General features: G+C 36.3%; 2 protein-coding genes, 1 long non-coding RNA gene and 1 pseudogene across 4 annotated transcripts; 3 read left to right on the top strand and 1 right to left on the bottom strand.

The window, feature by feature from the left end:
- The first annotated feature begins 257 nt into the window (after positions 1–257).
- LOC106311738 lies at positions 258–5,586 on the top strand (annotated as a pseudogene).
- A 1,304-nt stretch (positions 5,587–6,890) lies between these two features.
- On the top strand, positions 6,891–8,681 carry LOC106311737. The gene is made up of 4 exons (XM_013749012.1): positions 6,891–7,080; positions 7,409–7,479; positions 7,561–7,687; positions 7,813–8,681. The coding sequence occupies exons 1-4, from the start codon at positions 6,924–6,926 to the stop codon at positions 7,902–7,904; spliced, it is 447 nt and encodes a 148-aa protein (XP_013604466.1). The 5' UTR covers positions 6,891–6,923; the 3' UTR covers positions 7,905–8,681.
- A 500-nt stretch (positions 8,682–9,181) lies between these two features.
- On the bottom strand, positions 9,182–9,874 carry LOC106311739. Its single transcript, XR_001264078.1, has 2 exons — positions 9,789–9,874; positions 9,182–9,504 (listed from the first exon to the last, which is right to left on the bottom strand). It is a non-coding gene; the product is annotated as an uncharacterized LOC106311739 (long non-coding RNA).
- A 1,158-nt stretch (positions 9,875–11,032) lies between these two features.
- Positions 11,033–20,982, top strand: LOC106311736 (myosin-7). Of its 2 annotated transcripts, XM_013749011.1 has the most exons (43): positions 11,033–11,323; positions 11,571–11,696; positions 11,772–11,915; positions 11,987–12,132; positions 12,230–12,386; positions 12,476–12,534; positions 12,622–12,781; positions 12,873–13,022; positions 13,097–13,233; positions 13,322–13,468; positions 13,557–13,658; positions 13,943–14,000; positions 14,075–14,176; positions 14,266–14,303; positions 14,389–14,515; positions 14,608–14,623; positions 14,669–14,778; positions 14,855–14,986; positions 15,092–15,201; positions 15,315–15,375; positions 15,559–15,736; positions 15,823–16,028; positions 16,145–16,264; positions 16,451–16,549; positions 16,709–16,921; positions 17,017–17,151; positions 17,234–17,383; positions 17,467–17,625; positions 17,696–17,835; positions 17,914–18,028; positions 18,115–18,129; positions 18,204–18,272; positions 18,362–18,532; positions 18,619–18,768; positions 18,901–19,077; positions 19,181–19,636; positions 19,705–19,775; positions 19,873–19,972; positions 20,041–20,097; positions 20,185–20,241; positions 20,312–20,392; positions 20,492–20,568; positions 20,653–20,982. In XM_013749011.1, exons 1-43 carry the CDS (start codon positions 11,321–11,323, stop codon positions 20,765–20,767), a joined length of 5,196 nt encoding a protein of 1,731 aa, XP_013604465.1. In that variant the 5' UTR covers positions 11,033–11,320; the 3' UTR covers positions 20,768–20,982. The 2 variants fall into 2 exon arrangements, with proteins under 2 accessions (XP_013604465.1, XP_013604464.1); XM_013749010.1 differs by having other exon boundaries at positions 14,608–14,778.
- Positions 20,983–21,079: the final 97 nt, after the last annotated feature.

Here is a 21,079-nt window from a genome sequence, read left to right on the forward strand (position 1 = left end):
AAAATCAGACACTCTATGTGAATGGAATCCTTATATACTTTTTTCCAGTATTATTGAATAGGGAATGCTTTTCATTATGATTAATATCATTTTTGGCATATTATTATCAAAAAATATTTCAAACAGAGTGGGAAACGTGCGTTTATTAATGGGCTTGATCAAAAAGCCCAAAATCTCCCAAATCTAGAAATCATAAAAAGCCCAATATTTATAACAAAAGATCTGGAACTTGCACTGTAAGTCTGTAACCTCTTAAATCTCTCCGTCTTGCTTCCTCCTCCTCCCGGCCTCCGCGATTTCGTTTAGTTAGCTCCGGACCGGAGTAGATAGATAAACCCATAGCTCAGCCACTAAGGAGCTGCGTCTTCTCACTCCAATTGATCATCTGTTACTACTGCCCTCTCCTTATCCATCGTCTTCGTTCATACTAAGATGAACTGTGCTAGTAAGACTCCTTTCTCTTTCTCCTCTATTTGCCAATTTAGGGTTTCAATTCGATTGGTGACACTCTGGTTTGTTTCTCGTACAGTATCCGGCGAAGTTCCGGTGGAGCCTGTGGTTTCGAAGAAGACGGGTTTGCTCTACGAGAAGCGGCTTATCGAAAGGCATATATCGGTAAGCTCTTCGCTTTTCTTCGTGAGTAGATTCCTATCTAGTAAGTAAGATCCTTATCAGCTTGATATAATGCGTAATAGTCAAACATTGAAAAGTTTGAAACATTGTTTCTGGTAATGATTTGTTAAGTGCTTTCGGTACCTTGTAGGATTATGGGAAATGTCCAGTTACTGGTGAACCACACCCCATTGATGACATTGGTAATGCATCTGCTGGAACTATTTTTCATAGAGCTGTGTTTGGAGAAACTTACCACAGCCTGATTCGCTCTTGGGGACTGTTTTGCAGATTGTAAAACCAAAACCATTACACACAGCTACCATCCCTGGATTGCTCGGGGCGTTCCAATCTGTAAGCTTTTATATTGTTTTTTTTCATGCTTTCTTTTCGAGGCTTTGTATTTGCTTTACTTCTTGTTGAATCTGGAAAAATACTTTCCGCCCATTAAGGATTATGTAGAGTAGAGCTGTGTGGATCTAAGAACTTGATAGATTATACATTGCTACCTGAATCATTCGTGCAGTTTTTACTGCTATCAAGACAGGATTTGTTTATTGTTATGGTGGACTCTGGAAAATAAGTGCATAAGTTCATATATATTTTTGTGCTTCTAGGAATGGGATGGTTTGATGCTAACAAATTTTTCACTTGAACAACAACTGCATACTGCGAGGCAAGAGCTAAGTCATGCTTTGTACCAGGTAATTTTTATCAACTGCCTGTGCCACCACCTGATATATGATTTATGAATATTTTTTTATGTACTACAGTGTTACTTCCTGGACATGTCCATTAATTATTACTGATGAAAGTGATCTATGTTTTTTTGGGGTACACTTCTTCTTCTCTTTGCAGCATGATGCTGCCTGTCGTGTGATTTCTAGGCTTAAAAAAGAAAGAGACGAGGCTCGACAATTGCTTTCAGAGGCTGAAAGGCAGTTACCTGCAGCTCCCGAAGTTGCCCCAGCGAATGCTACTCTGAGTAATGGTAAACGAGGTATGCATGTACATTCTCTTATCAGAATAAGTTGACTATGTAGTCAACTATCTTGTAACAAGTTTCTATGTTTTATTGTTGCAAATAGCAGCCGATGGTGCTGAACAAGGTCCCGATGCAAAGAAAATGCGTCTTGGAATTTCGACTGAAGTTATTACAGAACTAACAGATTGTAATGCTTCTCTTTCCCAGCAGCGTAAAAAGAGACAGGTATTACATCTAGCTTCAGATCTATTAGTATCTTGGTTGGAAAGTAGATTTCATGAGAGAATTACATGCTAACTCTGTATTATATATATATATATATATATATATATATTTTTTTTTTTTGAATTGAATGTTAAATTGAATTCAAAAGAAAAAACTTTTTTACAAACTAGTGTCTTTTTCTCTAAGATTTTCTATACAAAATTGGATAAAAATCAAAGCAACTTCTTTCTCTTCCAAGTATAATATTCCTCTCTTCAAACTCTCAATCTCTTCCACCTAGCTCTCACTCCTACTAGGTGGCCAGCCCTCACTCCTACTGGTTTCCATCTCCCCACCAATTCTACCTAGCTCTCACTCCTACTAGGTAGCCAGCACTCACTCCTACTGGATTCCAGCACTCACTCCTACTGGACCTCATCAAAATCCATCCAACCTCAAGCTCATATCTTCAATATTCAACTCAGAGTCTGGTACTGAACCAGTATGACAATCCCTGATCAAAATCTTCATCTCCTTTCTTTCGAATAATAGAAAATTTATTTCTCATATTTTTATCAATCTGTTTGATCAATAACATCACCGGTGAGGAAGCTTCGCCATGCCTTCTTCTGTTTCTTTCTCTCCAGATTGTGTGTACTGCTGATTGAAGAACATATCTTATCACAAACAGCCTAATCTTTCGATGACTCTGATCCAAAGCTATTCTGAGTACACTTCCCCAATTCGAAGTGAAGATGTTTCCCAACACTCCCTTCATCAGCTTCTCCCAAACTTGAGTAGAGAATGAGCAATCAAAAAATAGATGTTGCAGAGTTTCAAGAGGGTGATTCCGACAAAGCACACAAACAGTATCAATACTTCCACTCCACTTGATCATTCGATCACCAGTTGGAAGCTTTCCATTCAAAGCTGTCCATAATATGAACGAAAATTTTGGAGTTGCATATTTATACCATACTGCCTTGTACCAATAACAGCTCATATGCTTCTCTCTAATCACTTCCCAAGTATCTCTCGACGAGAAACATTTTTTGTAGTCGCCATTTTTGTTCTTCCATAAAGAAATATCTTCCTCCTCAACTCTAGTGGCTTTGTATCTCTCAATCTCCATCTCAACTCTACTGAAAATAAGATTTCGATGATGCCTTCTCCTATGCATTCCACAAGCCTCAACATTTGCATTTATCGAAATACCTATATCAATGTAACTCTGTATTATATTGTTCATACCGTTCAACGGATCTGGAGTTGTATTCTGTGTTTTGTTAGATTTTGCGCGTGGCACTTTTGTCTTGATACTTTTTCCTCATTGTCTCGCTAGATCCCTCCGACATTGGCTTCAATTGATGATCTGGAGAAGTTCACCCAACTCTCAAGCCACCCACTTCACAAGACCAGCAAACCTGGTATTTTTTCGGTGGACATCCTACATTCTAAGGTTTGATAACTGGATCCTCTTCATTTCCGCTTATCACTTGATGTTGTTATCCGTTCTGGGAAGTCACTGCATTGAATTGATAATCAGGATGTCATTGCCACCGGATGAATCGATACAACTGCCGTTCTCTTTGATCGTCCATCAGGACAAATCTTGTCAACGTTGACTGGTCATTCAAAGAAGGTTTTTACTTTGTTTCAATCTTTACAACTGCCGCGGTTTTCTAATTTTTTCATCTAACTTTCCTCTTTAGTTTTGTGCTTAACATGCATTGTTTCCTTTGCAGGTTACTAGTATTAAGTTTGTAGGTGACACCGATCTTGTTTTGACTGCTTCATCAGACAAGCTAAGCCAAAAAATTATTATATACAGGCCTGAAAACCGATGGTTGTTTATTTTTTCTGTGTGTAGTGTGGTGCTTGTGTAGCATCTGTGTTGGAATTTTTATCGTCCTTTGTTGAGTAATGCAATATCTTAACTAGTCTAGAGAAAATGAACTTGTTTATATAAAGTCTAGAATCTTTTTTGTGAAATCTAGTTCTTGTAAAAGTCATCATGTCATCTTTGAAAACTGATGAGATTATCTAAAGTGATCCTGGTGTTACACGTCCCCATAAAAAGTTGACTTAACCTTATAACTCGTGGTACTATCTTGACTTAACCTTATAACTCGTGGTACTATCTTTGTTTAATACCTTGGCTTGATGCATTTCATACGTAACTTTTGTTTATCACACCATTGTCATTTGCGGTCTCTCTGCTTTGTTTGATCATGATAATATGCATCACTGTTCGTCTGATTTTGGTGTTTCGACACTCTGCAGACAGTCCGTATCTGGGGGAGTTCCGAGGATGGGAACTATGCCTGTATACATACATTGAAAGATCACTCTGCAGAGGTAAGGATGAAACTGAAGAGCTTAGGCTATACGCGCATACAATATCACCTGTAGTACTGTACTTGTTCCGTTATAACGTAAAAACACTGATGTGTGTTTTCAGGTGCGAGCTGTCACTGTACATGCAACGAACAAATACTTTGTGTCGGCATCTCTTGACAGTACGTGGTGCTTCTACGATATGACCTCCGGTTTATGCCTTGCCCAGGTTCGCAAACTTTCTTATCCACAAGCAACTGATACCTGTTTTTTCAAGTTTCAGCTTTTGTCCTCGTACAATGTTTATAGAAAGCATGAGAAACATTAGTTGTATTCTTCGAAATGTCTTTCTCATGCTTGTTGTTATTATTCAGGTAGCAGATGATTCCGAGAAGGTGGATTACACGGCTGCTGCTTTCCATCCTGATGGTCTCATTCTTGGAACTGGTACTGCTCAATCTATTGTCAAAATTTGGGATGTAAAGAGTCAGGTAACATGCCCTTGATCTTCTTTCTCCATCAAACGTTTTTAGTATACTCCATCTGTTCCCACCTTAATTTCATCTTCCTCTATTGGCTTATAGGCAAACGTGGCGAAGTTCGGTGGACACACTGGAGAAATCACGTCTGTATCATTCTCTGAAAACGGTTATTTCCTCGCGGTAGGTACTTTGACCCAACTAAACAGAAAGGCGAATATCGCCAGCGTCCACTTTTACTGACCTATCTGTTCTTTCGTCCTTGTTCAGACTTCTGCGCTGGATGGTGTTAGATTGTGGGACCTGCGCAAGCTAAAGAACTTCCGAACATTTGAATTTCCAGATGCAAACTCAGGTATTCAACTATCTGAGCACCTCTCACTAGTCCATTTTGTTGATTGTGGTATTCATAATTCTAAGACATGGATGGAACTTATTGTGCAGTGGAGTTTGACCATAGCGGATCTTATCTTGGCATTGCTGCTTCAGATATAAGGCGAGGTTTGCATTAATACACACAATGCATTCGATAACTAAGTATTCAAAAGAGAGTTGTGCAAGTTCAAGAACCTGTGATAAATGGAAATGCCGTGTATGTTGCATTAGTGGATCGGACTAATGATAACACTTACGCGTTTCAACGTTTCAGAGTATTCCAAACGGCGAGTGTAAAAGCAGAGTGGAACCCAGTCAAGACACTTCCTGATCTATCCGGTACAGGTATGTCATATTAAGCTTTTGAAGTCACTGTTCTTCTCTTCCTTTTTTAAGTCTATTATGCAGACATTGTAAATCCATTAAACTTGCAGGTAAAGCAACATGTGTTAAGTTTGGTCCAGACGCCAAATACGTAGCAGTCGGTTCAATGGACCGTAACCTCAGGATATGCGGTTTACCTAGCGATGATAGCACTGAAGATTCTGCACAAGATTCATGAATAGAAGATGCCTCTCAAGTCTCACCGTCAAAGAGTAGCCCGTGCCTACCTTATTTATTTATATTTCGTATGAAGGATTCTTGTATTTAGGCCTGGGCAAAATAACCGGAACCGAAGAACCAAACCGAAATATCCGAAACCAGAACCGAACCAATACCTTCAAATACTCGAACGGTTCCTATATTTTTATATCCAAAATAACCGAAACGGAACCGAACCAAGAACCGAACGGATATTCGAATATATAAAAATATTAATTATATATACATATAACATCACTAAATATATATTTTAAATTTAAAATTCTATTAAAAGTATCTGAAAATAGTTGAGGATAACTAAATTATTATAAAGTATCCAAACTACCTGAAAGTATACGAAACTATCCGGATAGTTTTATCTGAAATGTCGAATGTCCAAATTTTTTTTATCTAAATCATCATAATTATTTGATATTTTATCCTAAATAACCGATATTTTATCCAAATTATCCGAATTACCCGAATTATCTGAACCTGAACCGAATCCAAATGAGAACTGAACTTTTTTCGGATATTTTCCGGTTTTTACATTTACTATCCAAACCAAACCAAACCCAAAACTATCCGAACCGAACCGAACTGAAAATAGGTCAAGTACTAAATGGATCCTCTGTCCCTATCCGAACTACCCGAAACCCCAAATATCCGAACCGAATTGACAATTACAAACTCTGAGAAACTAAAGATGAAAACGGGATTTGGTGAAACGCCTGAAGACCCGCTTGCTCTCATGATCCATAAAACTAGAGCATGAGATTAATGTGCTGTTTGATAATGATATTGATCAAAATTTGTAATTTTCGCAAACCAATTGCGCCTGCCAAAGTTTACAAAGGATCATCAAACATATATTCATTCTTAACATTCATACCAAAAATCATGATGAATATCTCATCACCACTGTAGTTGTTTTTACATTACGGTATATGTTTTAAATAGTTTAATTTATTAGCATTTTCGTTTACTGTGTTCATTGTAATTAAAACATAACAAACGGACTATAAAAAATGTTTAATATTAATTATGAACCTGGTAGATTTTATCTAATATGATCCATCTTTTGATAAAAAAAAGAAGATAACCTAGTTCAACTTAATCAAGGGGGAAACAAGGTAAGAAATGTTTGGATTCATGACTATCCAAAAGGAAAGATATCTAACAATTTAAAGAGTCCAACCAAAAGATTTAAGACAGAGATAAAAAAAAACAAAAGTCAAACACATGTTTAGTCTGTAGAAGAAGAAATCATTGATCTTCATAAATTCCAAAATTTGCGAAATCAATCATATAGAAAAGACCACAATTAGTTTGGAATTAAGCAAAAAAAAATGGATCATATTTATCGTCAATGGCTAAAGAGGTTTTCATTCAAGAATGCAACAATAGCTCTGACTATCGTCAACGTGCTCATCTTCCTCTTCCTCCTTCGCGGCCTTTTCACTTCATCATCCTCTTCTTCTTCTTCCTCTCGCCGAATCATTTCAGGTTTGTTGCGAAGTTTCCCAGGATTTCAAATCAAAGTTGCTCATCTTGTGTTGGCTCTTTTTCGTATGTGTTCATAACAACAACAAACCTCAGGCTTTGTTGACAAGTTTTTCATATTTTGGAACCCGTTCCCTAGATTAAGTGTATCCCTTCAACAGTTGAATTCAATATCACGTTGGATTTCTACAAAGCTGAGAAACGATTTCAAGAATACTTTAGATTCTGCCTGTTGAACTGAATAAAGAACACTTGGAGTTTGTTGTGCTCATTGTCCTTGGTCCTAGCTTGTTTCATTCCTTCACCATACTATACCATTTGATAAATGCAGCTCAGCTTCGGTATATCAAGGAAGCACGAGAGATCAGGCTTGCCATGCAACCTTTGGAGCTCATCAAAAGAGTAAGCTTACACTGTTTTACATTCCCATAGCATTTTTTTCCAAAGCCAAATATACCATCGCTGTGTGTCTTTGAATGATAGGTCAAAGAAATACAACAGGAGGCATCTGCAGGACATGAAACAGATGTAAAGCAGAACACAGAAGCCGTTGATCTGTCTAAACGGCTTAAAGCTTTCCTCCCCACAAACGAGGAATCAAGCTTGAAAGGTAAAAACTTGGCAACAATGATCTTTTGTTGTTTATTATGCTATGTGATTTAGATCAGAAACAAAAAACTACATTACGAAGAGGTTTTGATCTGTAACTCACATATGTTCTCTAAAATCGCGTAGCATTGGAAGAATGGCGAAAGCGGAAAATGGAACGAGCAAGACAACGGGACCTTGAGAAAACCGGTGGTGTTTCATCATCCAAAACATCATAAAGACACTACTAACTCTCAACTATCAGATTTTTAACATTATTTCCAAAAAGAAAGAAGAAGATATCAGATTATCATGGGGTAAACTATGTAAACATTACAAAGTCTCAGAAAATATTCATATTACTATCATATACATACATGTTTGAAAGGTAAAGAAATACAAAGGAAAGGATCTCAAATGTTGTAATGTTTCCTACATTGAACTTCACCAACCTTGTTATACAACAAACAATATTCAGTACTATTTAATATTTTTCAACACACTTGTATCAAACATACTCTTATGAAAGTAATTAATAACCTTTATACATCTCGCGATTACAAGCTAATTACAGTATTTAATTTTCTGAAAGTATTAAATTATTTAATTGTTGTGAAACGGCCCTTTTCATTAATATAGCCCATTAGGACAACGAGTGGCCCATTAACGACATAATCTGCCACGCAAACAACGTTGTTTCTTTTCCAAAACCCCGAACCGGTAAACCGGTGATCTAATATCTAACCCAATTTAGATTTTAAGAAAAATTATAATTCAAAAATCTGATAAAATCCGAAAAAATCATTACAATCCAAAACTCGGCTACCGGTTGAACCAGTGGTTGACCCAATAAATAATTTTTTTTAAAAATAATTTATTAAAATATATTTGGTATTCTAAATAAGAAGTTAAACTTTTAGTTTTTTACTATCTTCTTCCTCTGTTGCCGACTCCATATGTCGTCTGATCAGTTTTTTACTCTGTATGTCTTTCGACTTTTTATGTTTTTTTTTTGTTTATCGTGAATATCACTTGTATTATATTTGTAGTTTTGATTTTTTGTTTGTGAATTTTAGATTTTGATAAAAAAAATTACTATGCCACATGTACAATGAAATAAATGATGATAGAGAAAACAAAAATTTATTGATGTGATTTAGTATAGACAATCTATTACAATTTGATATTTTACTTTTGGTTTATTTTGGATTTAAAATTTAATTTCATTATTCACAGTAAACATTTAAATACTTATGGATTTTAAGTTTTAATAGTTTTTATTAAATGTTAAACAATTTAAATTATTTTTGATATTTTGTATATGAAATGAAAATAAAAATAAAGAAAAATAAATTAATGAATTTTTATATAATTTTTAAAACAGAAAATACCTCTTATATTTTATTCAATATGTAATATATTATTATATTATGAAATCTAGTAATTTATTAATTTGTAGTTTGCCTGCGGCCGATCCAACTGATAAGAGAAATTGTTCAGTTCAATGCCCGGATCGAGTTTTAAAACATTGAATACACCTTATTATCCCAAAAATCAACAACAATTTATTAAAACTTTTATTCTTTTCTTTGACGAAGACATAATATTAATATAAATATTATTTGAATTTTGTGTAGATAAAGAATCAGCGAGGGCAAAGATAAAAACATATGCATCGCATTTTTTTGTCTGGATTAGTTGTGCATTTACCTACCCCATCTTTATGCCTTTTGACACATGCGGCTTGACACTGGTTGGCAGCACATGTTCCACTTTTGTTTATTAATGGAAGATTACATTGGTTGTCAGTTTTTTTTTTCTGAGCTATCGCCGTTTCACCTGTTATTATAATAATTAAAACATAATTTTAGTTTTAGATTTAAAATAGAAAATCATTATTTATAAAACATATGTTTAGAGAATTTTCTTCATAAACAGAAAAACTGAAAGTCTAAAACATCTTCGTTCTTAATCATTGATTACTCTTAAAAAAATCATTAAACTCAATATTATAGAATTAGATATACAATTAATATAGGTATATAAAATAAAAGCCATCAAATAAAATTTATTTTAGAATGATTATATAATATATTAATAAAATTATAAATGAAAATACAAACCAAACAGAAAAATTGTGAGCATAAAAAAACCAATAAGCCAAGGTTTGAAAGCAACTTTCATCTTCGATAGTGAAATAAAGATATTTTAAAAACTAGAGAGACAGAGATGTATATTTATAATTGGATCACAAATTAAAACATGTCTAATTTAAGCTATTTACATAATCAAATTCCGATATAAAGGGATCTATTTTGACCAAGAAAATCCCATAAATAAATAAAAGTTTTAATTCATTTATTTTATATCTAAAATTTTGGATTTTGGATGTAAAATTTATATCTAAAAATCCATATACTTAAATATCTTTCAATACAAAACATAATTGGTTTTATATTAGTTATCATTATTATATAATATTTAACAGTAAAATCACGTTTTCTCGTCAAAATTGCAATCATGTTTTTCTCACAAAATGGTTAAATCTTATATTTTCACGTAAACTGCTAAATCATGCTTTCACACAAATTCGTGATGGAATAGAAATTTTTATTGTCGGGAACCCACACCTTGGACTATGGGCAGTGTTTCCACTCCCGACTCGGATCCGCGGTCAGACCGTAAATCCACTGATCCACTAAACAATCCGGTTTGAAATTTTGATGAAAACCGCTAAAAACTTTTAAACCCGACAACCCGGCTATCGGTTGAACTACCACATGAACCAATAAGTAATTTTTATTCAGTTTTTTTTAGCCTTTTAATTATTTTATTAAATATGTTTTGTATTCTAAATAAGAAGTTCTCTTTAATTTTTAAATTTTTAGTATTCTGGTGAGATTATCATTTTCTTTAGTGCCACATATATCTCCTTCTTTTAAAATTTTTATTTATTTTGTTCATCGTGAATAGCATTTATTTTAGTTTTCTAGGTTCTAAACTATCATATAAATTGTGTTTTTAATTCTTATTGTAAATCATATATTAAATTAATTAAGTTATTTTAAATATTTTACATGTAAAAATGAAAATTAAAATAAAGAAGGCAAATCTAAATATTTTTTTAAAACTTTTTAAGAAATATGAAACATCTCTTATATGTTTAATAGCTAATATATAATCACAAATTAAAATCAATTAATTTATCAATCTGCATTCATCCAGGATCGACTCAGTAAACCCTGTGGCCGGAAAAGTAGTCCGGTTCACTGTTCGGATGGGGTTAAAAACATTGATTCTTTCTCTCTTCTCTGATCATCCGTGAAAATCGAGATTATATAAACCGGACCGGTTTAATTGAATGGAGAAGGGGTAATTTAGGAATCAGAAACTTTCATGATACTCCGTTGGCGTTTCCAACGTCCGTGGGGGGAAAGAGGAGAAGAGAGAAACTAATCACAATTTTGATTCTAATCTACCATGAGATGAGAGCAAACTCGAGAAAATTCTGAAGCTGGGAATGAACAATGTTCGTTACAGATTCTCCCGTGGAATCACGTTTCCCGAGAAAATCCACGTGATTGGATTTTTTCCAATTTTGGTTTTGTTGATGTTTCTCTCCGTCGAGAAAATCTGAGCAGATTCCGTCATAACAATGGTATGAGCTCTCTCTTTTTCTAATTGTATTTTGCAATTTCTTCAAATCATATTTATTCATTCTCTATGTATCAATTTGTTTTTGAGTTTCTAAATGTGTAACAATGGTTTTGTTGATTTGAAAACTTTCCTTGTTTGATTGAATCGTGAATGAACATTTCCCAAAACGATGAAGAGGAAGGATTCTAGAAAATTATCTTATATTATTTCTCCTCTTGGCTGTTTTGATGATGTGATTGTATGTGCAGGCTGCTTCGGCCAAAGTAAGTGTAGGGTCTCACGTCTGGGTGGAGGATCCGGAAGAAGCCTGGATAGATGGTGAAGTAGAAGATGCTAATAGTGATGAAATCACTGTCAATTGTTCTGGAAAGACGGTAATAGCTTGTGAAAATATCTTGTTAGATAACAAGAAGCACTTTTTTTTTTTATGTGATGCATCTGTTTCTCAGGTTGTGGCAAAGGTAAATGCTGTATACCCCAAGGACCCCGAGTTCCCTGAGCTTGGGGTCGACGACATGACCAAGCTTGCCTATTTGCATGAGCCAGGGCTTCTCCTCAACCTTAAGTGCCGATATGATGCAAATGAAATCTATGTAAGCTTCAGTGACCACTTCATTTACTAGTTTTCAACACTTGAGCTAAATTTATTTCATGGTGAATCCAGACATACACAGGAAATATATTGATAGCTGTGAATCCCTTTAAAAGGCTACCCCACCTTTATGGAATTGATACGATGAAACAGTACAAGGGTACCCCTTTTGGTGAGTTGAGTCCACATCCTTTTGCGGTTGCAGATTCTGCCTACAGGTATCACTGCATTCTCTTGGTGTTAGTTAGCTTGTGTTACTATTGCACCGTCACTTGCTTTTCAGCTTTACAATCATCGCCAAATTTTCATTTTTAGGAAAATGATCAATGAGGGAGTGAGCCAGGCGATCTTGGTGAGTGGTGAAAGCGGTGCTGGGAAGACGGAGAGCACAAAGATGCTCATGCGGTTTCTCGCCTACATGGGGGGAAGAGCTGAGAGTGAAGGACGATCCGTGGAGCAGCAAGTTTTGGAGGTAAGTAATTTTCTAAAACACAAGGCTACATGCTTGAAAAATTTACACTTAGTGAGTTACCTCCTCTGATTTACTTTCATGCTTTGCAGTCTAATCCAGTTTTAGAAGCTTTTGGCAATGCAAAAACCGTTAGAAACAATAACTCAAGGTGGAGAGGATGAGTCTCACGTTTGTTAATTTATCCATTTTTTATTTCCTTGAACCCAAATTTAAAATAAAGATTCCTATGTTGCAGTCGTTTTGGTAAATTTGTGGAGATTCAGTTCGATCAAAGAGGAAGAATTTCGGGAGCTGCTATCAGGACATATTTGTTAGAGAGGTCGCGGGTTTGTCAAGTATCTGACCCTGAAAGAAACTATCATTGCTTTTACATGCTTTGTGCTGCACCGGAACAGGTAAGCCTGATCCCTTCTTTGGCGGTATGTCCCATGCTTACTTTACATGAGATCCCTGCTGACTAAAACATTATTTGTCATGAGGTTTCAGGAAACTGAGAGGTACAAGTTAGGAAAACCAAGCACATTTCGCTATCTAAATCAGTCGAATTGCTATGCGTTGGATGGGCTTGATGATTCCAAGGAATACCTAGCTACAAGGAAAGCTATGGACGTTGTTGGAATCGGTTCTGAAGATCAGGTACTCTCCTTTTGGTTGCTTATTTACACATGCTTAGACATAGGAATAACTCTACTTAAATTCTATTTCTTCAGGATGCAATCTTCCGAGTAGTAGCTGCAATCCTTCATCTAGGGAACATCGAGTTTGCAAAGGGTGAAGAATCAGAAGCAGCAGAACCTAAGGACGAAAAATCACTGTTTCATCTAAAAACAGCAGCCGAACTTTTCATGTAAATGCTTCACTACTCTGTGTTTTCTCTGACGAACGGTTTTCTGGTTAGCCATAATTAGACCCTTAACTTGCGCTTTTTGTTTCAGGTGTGATGAGAAGGCTTTAGAAGATTCCTTGTGCAAAAGGGTCATGGTGACTCGTGATGAAAGCATTACAAAGTCGCTTGATCCTGATAGTGCAGCTCTAGGGAGAGATGCACTAGCCAAAATTGTCTATTCTAAATTGTTTGATTGGTAGGTTAACGATGACTATATCTTTTTTAAGGGAATTGTTATATTCTTGGGTGTTCTATGCAAAAGGTTTTAATTTTCTTGTTTACAGGCTTGTGACCAAGATCAATAATTCCATTGGCCAAGACCCAGATTCAAAACACATTATTGGAGTTCTGGATATTTATGGATTCGAGAGTTTCAAGACAAACAGGTGCTTAACCGGTATGCCTTTGTTTTCTGCTGATATTTAAGTCTCTGAAACTGATAACTGAATTTTTACCCTGCTTAGTACTTCTACACTCTCTGGTTAAGCTTCTTTAAACATTGAACTGATGATCTGTTATCGAGTTTCTTATATATCAGTTGCTTCGCTAAAAGCTTTTTTGTGATTTAGAATAATGTGATTATTTTGGTTTTGGCCGTTCCTTGCAGTTCTGTGGTTGGCTATTTAATTATTATTAATAGTCTCTTCTCATTTTCACCGGAAATTTGCAGTTTTGAACAATTCTGTATAAATTTGACAAACGAGAAGTTACAGCAGCATTTCAACCAGGTTGGACAATGTCAGTAGATTGTTCTGTTTCTTAGGCTGACCCATATTCATGCATTACTTCCTCTTCTCTACAGCACGTGTTCAAGATGGAGCAAGAAGAATATACTAAAGAAGAGATTGACTGGAGTTACATAGAGTTCATTGACAATCAGGATATCCTCGATCTTATTGAAAAGGTTAGCAGTCACATAGTGTGCGATGTTGAAACTTAGTGTTAGCATACCACTAGGTTTTGAGTATCTGATGAACTGTTTTTTCATCACAGAAACCTGGTGGTATCATTGCCCTTCTAGACGAGGCTTGGTAATGTTTAAAAGTCATGTTTGTTTGTTTCTTCTTTCTTCTTATTACATAGAAAATCTGATTGGTATTTTGTTTGCTTCTGCAGCATGTTTCCAAGATCTACACATGATACATTCGCCCAAAAGCTATACCAAACTTTTAAAGATCACAAGCGTTTTTCAAAGCCAAAACTGGCTCAAACAGACTTTACAATTTGCCACTATGCTGGTGATGTTAGTTTTCTTCATAACATGGACCTCTTGCCTAATTGCTTGTCTTGATATAAGGGAAAAATTACAATGACCATACTCGTGTCTAATTCCAGGTCACTTATCAGACAGAACTGTTTTTGGACAAAAACAAAGATTATGTTGTTGGAGAACATCAAGCTCTCCTGAGCTCTTCAGATTGTTCCTTTGTCTCCTCTTTATTTCCACCTTTGCCAGAGGAGTCTTCGAAAACATCAAAGTTCTCATCAATAGGCTCTCAGTTTAAGGTCTGATGTAATGCTTAGTCCCTATTGATTGTGCTCATAATATTTACTGTGTTTCTCACCATGTACTAAAATACAGCATCAACTACAATCTTTGCTCGAGAGTTTGAGCACAACAGAGCCACACTACATACGATGTGTTAAACCAAATAACCTTCTTAAGCCAGAAATCTTTGAGAGCATTAATATTCTGCAGCAACTTAGGTGTGGGGTAAGCTTTTGGTGTTTCAGAGAACCATAGCTGTCAATTTTGCAACTGTATTAATTATTCTGCTTTCCGATGATGTTGTGAAACTTCATGTATATCTGATCTCAGGGAGTCATGGAAGCCATTAGGATTAGTTGTGCTGGATATCCCACAAGGAAGCCTTTCAATGAATTCTTGACCCGATTCAAAATTTTAGCTCCGGAGACTACAAATAGAAGGTAGCTTTACCAACTGTTCGAGGTTTTTCATATTCTCTTAGTTTAGTTCTAATGAAACTGAAGGTATTGGAATCACTCTCTCTTTTTGGGTTCTGATTTTTTTTTGTTATTAGCAATGACGAAGTTGACGCTTGCAAAAAGCTACTAGCAAAAGTGGACCTCAAAGGTTTTCAGGTGCAGTTTCATAATCTTATCTCGTTTTTTTCTAGTTTGTTTCTTGTATTCTGGAATTAGTAGAATACATATAAAGGGTTCTGGAACTTCCACATTCGAACATGTTTGTTACTTGGTTAACACTGCGGTGCATATACCATTGGAAATATGATTATTCGTATTAATAATTTTCTTGCATCTTAGATCGGGAAAACAAAGGTGTTTCTTAGAGCAGGTCAAATGGCAGAACTGGATGCTCACCGATCTGAGGTTCTTGGTCGTTCAGCACGGATAATACAGAGGAAAGTCCTTTCTTATCAGTCCCGCAAAAAGTTTCTGTTGTTGCAGGCTGCTTCAACAGATATCCAGGCCTTGTGTAGAGGTAATACATGTTGTATGCAAATATATTTTATTGACTTCAAGAAAATGTCATCAGACTGTCTAATTCCCTCGTCAAACTGTATACAGGACAAGTTGCACGTGTTTCGTTTGAGAAGATGCGAATAGAAGTGGCTTGTCTGAGAATTCAGAATCAGGCACGGACTTATATTTGCCAGAAATCCTATAAGAGTCTGTGCTCTTCTGCTTGTTCAGTTCAGACGGGGATGCGAGCAAAAGCTGCCCGAGTCGAACTTCAATTTAGGAAGAAGAGAAGAGCGGCAATCATTATTCAAGCAAGTTTAAGCTCACATGATGATTAAATTTTTTAATCTTCTTATGACTCTCTTTTACCTAACATATACATCTACTTGTTTGGGTATTGATGACATGCAACTTACTGTTTACACAGAGTCAAACCAGAAGATTTTTGTGTCGTCGGCATTATGTGAGAATGAAGAAAGCAGCGATCGCCACTCAATGTGGCTGGAGAGTGAGAGTTGCTCGACGAGAATTGCGTAATCTTAAAATGGTACCACTCCTTTACTAACATATGAAGTTCTTAGTTTCTCTAATTCTGCTCTTTACAAAAACTGACGTTCCATAATAAATACTCAATCTTCGTTTCTTATAATATATCGTGTCAAGTGATGTAGTCGCTTTTGTAACCAATTCACTAGACTAGCAGATCATTTCTTATGTTTCTCTATTTATTCAGGCTGCTAAAGAAGCCGGAGCACTTCAAGATGCTAAGAGCAAGCTGGAAAATCAATTGGAAGAACTCACTTCAAACTTAGAGCTTGAGAAACAGATGCGGGTACACATCACTTCGTTAATGATATCATGCTGGACACCACAGCACCTGTTACAACATTGTTTATTTTCTGATGAAAAAAAAATATTTTTCTTAAACTCGTTGTAAACTCGACCACTTTTTTTGGTTCTCTATGAGGCGCCTGATCATTGTACTGTGCAGATGGAGATCGAGGAAGCAAAATCTCAAGAAATCGAAGCATTACAGTCAGCTTTAACTGACATAAAGCTTAAGCTCAAGGAAACTCAAGAAACTAAAAGCGCGGAGATCTCAAGATTGCAGTCTGCTTTACAAGACATGCAACTTGAGATTGAAGAACTCTCAAAGGGACTTGAGATGAGTAACGATCTTTCTGCTGAAAATGAACAGCTTAAAGTTAGTCCGTTAAAAAGTCTATGTGTTGAAGATAATGTTTAAGATTTTTACATGTATTATCCTTGTATTTTTGTCTGATGCTCTTTCTTTATAAGGAGTTGGTGAGTTCTTTGCAAAACAAGAATGATGGAGACGTAAGCAAGCTCAGTGAAGAGCAGATAAAACAAGAAGTTCCTGTAATTGATCAGACCGCGATCATTAAACTTGAAGCTGAAAATCAGCAGCTGAAGGTAAGATTACACAATCTAGATTCCTAACAGATTTCGGTTTTTCCTCTTGATAATATATTCTCATCAAGCATAACATTTTTAGGAGTTGGTAAGTTCTTTAGAGGAGAAAATCGATGCATTAGACAGAAAACATGATGAAACGAGCTCAAATATTACAGAGCAGTTGAAGGAGAATGTTTCATCTGATTATGAGATCGTGAGCAATCTTGCAGCTGAGAACGAGCGGCTCAAGGTAACCTTTCTACAGATGTAACCTCAACTAAGTGTGTTCATTTTATTTGTCCCCTTAATCTGATGAATGGAACTATTTCTTAGGCACTAGTAGGCTCATTAGAGAAGAATCAAGATGGGAACCATTCTTCGGAGGGACAAAACGAGGGGAAAAGCATGTTGAAATTAGATAGCTTGACAGAGGATGGTTCAACAGATAATGAGAGGGTCAACAAACTTGCTGCTCAAAACAAAGACCTGAATGTAAGTGTTCCATATATATACAATGTGAGTTTTATCTGCTTCTATAATTTGATTTATAAAAAATCAACAGGACCTGGTAAGTTCACTGGAGAAGAAAATAGATGAAACAGAGAAGAAGTATGAGGAAGCAAGTAGACTTTGTGAAGAGAGGCTGAAGCAAGCTGTAGATGCGGAGACAAAGCTAATTGAAGCGAAGACGTCGATGCTAAGGTTTTACTCTTGTCGTTCTTTTTTTCTACAATATGTCTAGTTAGTACGTATGCATTACTCTATTATTTTTCTATTTAGGCTTCAGGAAAGGGTCTCCGACATGGAAACAGAAGAACATATTCGCCGGAAGCAGGCGCTGGTTAATTCGACTTCCCGGAGAATGTCACCGCAGGTGTCATTTACAGGAGCCTCGGTAAACAATTTTTTTACTATTTCTCATACTTCTTTGTAGAATTTTTTGAAGAAGTATTTGACTTTTTTTTCCTTTACCTCTTGCAGGAGAATGGACATCATGTAAGTGATAAAAACTATTTTTTTACTATTTCTCATAGATGAACATTTTTTTGACATATTTTGCGTTCTTACAGGAGTCACTTGCTCCTATACCGGCTAAAAAAACTGGGACAGAATCTTCTCGTATTGAACAACAACCCCATGTATGTGCTTAGCGAAAACATTAGTTCCAATACTAGCTTAATACTTGTTTTAACTGGCTTAAATGCTTTGTCATGTTTCTATGATTCAGGAATTTGTTGATGTTCTTCTCAAATGCGTATCCCAAAATGTCGGTTTCAGTCATGGAAAGCCTGTCGCAGCTATCACAATATATAAATGTCTTATACACTGGAAAATTTTCGAAGCAGACAAAACCAGTATCTTTGACAAAATTGTTCCTGTTTTTGGTTCTGCAATAGAGGTAACCAGAGAAGTTTGAATTTTACTCGTTTGGTCAGAGACCAATGGTAGAAGTTAAAGCAATCATCCTCCTTTATTAATTTTCAGAATCAGGAAGACGACAATCATTTGGCTTATTGGCTAACAAACACATCAACTCTGTTATTTTTGCTTCAAAGAAGCCTGAGACATAGCCCAACTGGCTCAAGTCCCACAAAACCTCCTCAGCCAACTTCTTTTTTGGGAAGGATGACACAGGTAAGGATTAAAAAAAAAAACTCTCGTCTTGATGGCCATGCAGCTTGATTCTTCAAGCTCTTTAATGTTATTATATTTTTAAATGTTTCATCGCACGTAGAGCTTATGTACCCAATATATGGTTTGTCTCAGGGTTTTCGTTCAACCTCTTCTCCTAACCTTTCAACTGATGTGGTGCATCAAGTAGATGCTAGATATCCTGCTTTGCTTTTCAAACAGCAGCTTACGGCTTATGTTGAAACAATGTATGGAATCATCAGAGAGAATTTCAAGAGAGAAGTATCGTCTCTGCTTTCTTCCTGCATTCAGGTGTATACCTTTGGTGACCGACCAAACAAACTAAACCTTTGAGACCCTATTAGCTTTGAAGAATTATCACTTCATTTTGATTAATTATCTTCTAATGATTCAGGATCTCAAGAAATCATCACATGACTCCTCTGTTGTGAAATCACCATCCAAGTCATCTGAAGACAATCCACCCGCTAAGCCATCTGAAGAGAATCTCGCCGCAAAGTCATCTGAAGATAATGATTCACCCTCTAAGACATCTGAAGAGAGCTCCCTGAAGAAGTCATCTGAAGATAATTCACCCGATAACTCTAAGTCATCTGTAGAGAATCTCGCCGCAAAGGCATCTGAAGATGATAATTCACCGGCTAAGACTTCTGAAGAGAACTCCCTGACGAAGTCATCTGAAGAGAATCTCCCAGCTAAGTCAAATTCACCGAAACAGTTATCTGAGGAGGATTCACTAGCTAAACAGGGCCAAGCAGCAATGTTGTCCGAAGAGAACTCGCCAGCCAACTCTTGGCAAAGCATTATTGGGCTTTTGAATTACAACCTCATCACATGGAAGAAAAATTATGTAAGAATATTTCTGTATTTAAGCTTCACATACTTCTTAACTTCCTTACTAAAAACGTTTTCTTTCAGGTTCCTCCATTTCTTGTTCAGAAGATCTTCAGCCAAACTTTCCAATACATCAACGTTCAACTCTTCAACTGGTAACTGTTTATATCCCCTTCATCGCCTTTAACTGTGATATAAATCACATGTGATGCCGTCAACCACTAAACTAGAGCTGTTATCTGATCGATGCAGTCTTCTCCTCGAACAAGAATACTGCACATTCAACATGGGAAAGGAAGTGAAGGCAGGGTTAGATGAATTAGATTCATGGTGTAGCCAAGCGACTGGGGAGGTAGAATTTGACTTAAAACAACTTTAGTAACAAAACGGCATGATTTCACTTGTTACTCTTGAATGCAGTTCGTGGGGTCTTCTTGGGATGAACTCAAGCCCACGAGACAAGCCGTAGTGCTCCTGGTTTGTATTCTTCTCTTGACAGTGTTACAGTGTACCACTCTCCCTCTTGTATCTCGTTCCTGAATGTTGATGGGTTTCCTCTTTCAGGTTACAGAACAGAAGTCCACAATTACATATGACGATCTTACAACTAACCTTTGCCCGGTAACTCTCTGCTTCTCTGGTTACAGAATCAAATAACTTACCCTTTTTCTGATCTTTCTCTGTGTATCAGGTTCTTGGTACTCAGCAACTGTATAGGATATGCACCCTTTCCAATAACGAAGACCACAACGATCATAACGTATCGCCAGAGGTACGTTGCAATGAATATCTTCCCAGAGATCTGATAAACCAAACATGACAAGAGATTCTTCTATTGACTTATTTGGTCTTCATGCTGCATTCGATGCAGGTGATTTCTAACTTAAAACTTCTAATGACAAATGAAGATGAAGACAGCCGTTCCTTTTTATTAGACGATGATTCCAGGTACTAGCTAAATATACTCGCAAGCCTCTCTAAACATTGTCATGCATCATGAATATTTTTTTTCCTTTTGTGTGAACACAACAGCATCCCTTTTGAAACCGATGAGATCGCGAATTGCATGCAAGAAAAGGACTTCGCGAATGTAAAATCAGTTTCCGAGCTCGCTGATAATCCTAGCTTCCTCTTTCTCAAGGACTGAGAAACTGTTTCAGTTTTCTTCCTAATGCCTCTAACTAATGGGGCTAAGCTACCATTGATTCACATTGGTATAAGCTGTATATGTAATAGGTTTCTGTTTTTAATTTCCCCAAAGGGCGTTTTAATTTGAGCGTCTGTAGCTGATCAGCTTCCGCTTTTCAGCTTGATTGCTTGTACGTCAAGAAACTCAGGCGGGAATTTTAAACTAAAACAAATTTTGTTTAATAAATAAATTTATTGACACTGAAGACAGCCAACTGGGCCTTGGAAAAGTTTGGGCTTAAACCACTTGGCCCAGATTGTAAGAGTAATT

This window comes from Brassica oleracea, chromosome C8 (assembly GCF_000695525.1).
Source record: "Brassica oleracea var. oleracea cultivar TO1000 chromosome C8, BOL, whole genome shotgun sequence".
In the NCBI taxonomy this organism is placed as follows: domain Eukaryota; kingdom Viridiplantae; phylum Streptophyta; class Magnoliopsida; order Brassicales; family Brassicaceae; genus Brassica; species Brassica oleracea.

Excerpts from the sequence above, each read along its gene's own strand:
- LOC106311737 (XM_013749012.1), top strand. The coding sequence starts at position 6,924 with ATGGATCATATTTATCGTCAATGGCTAAAGAGGTTTTCATTCAAGAAT. Across the intron at positions 7,480-7,560 it reads CTTTGGAGCTCATCAAAAGA|GTCAAAGAAATACAACAGGA; the intron begins GTAAGCTTACAC and ends TTTGAATGATAG. Across the intron at positions 7,688-7,812 it reads CGAGGAATCAAGCTTGAAAG|CATTGGAAGAATGGCGAAAG; the intron begins GTAAAAACTTGG and ends AAAATCGCGTAG.
- LOC106311736 (XM_013749010.1), top strand. Across the intron at positions 17,836-17,913 it reads GCGAAGACGTCGATGCTAAG|GCTTCAGGAAAGGGTCTCCG; the intron begins GTTTTACTCTTG and ends TTTTCTATTTAG. Across the intron at positions 20,393-20,491 it reads ATCATAACGTATCGCCAGAG|GTGATTTCTAACTTAAAACT; the intron begins GTACGTTGCAAT and ends CATTCGATGCAG.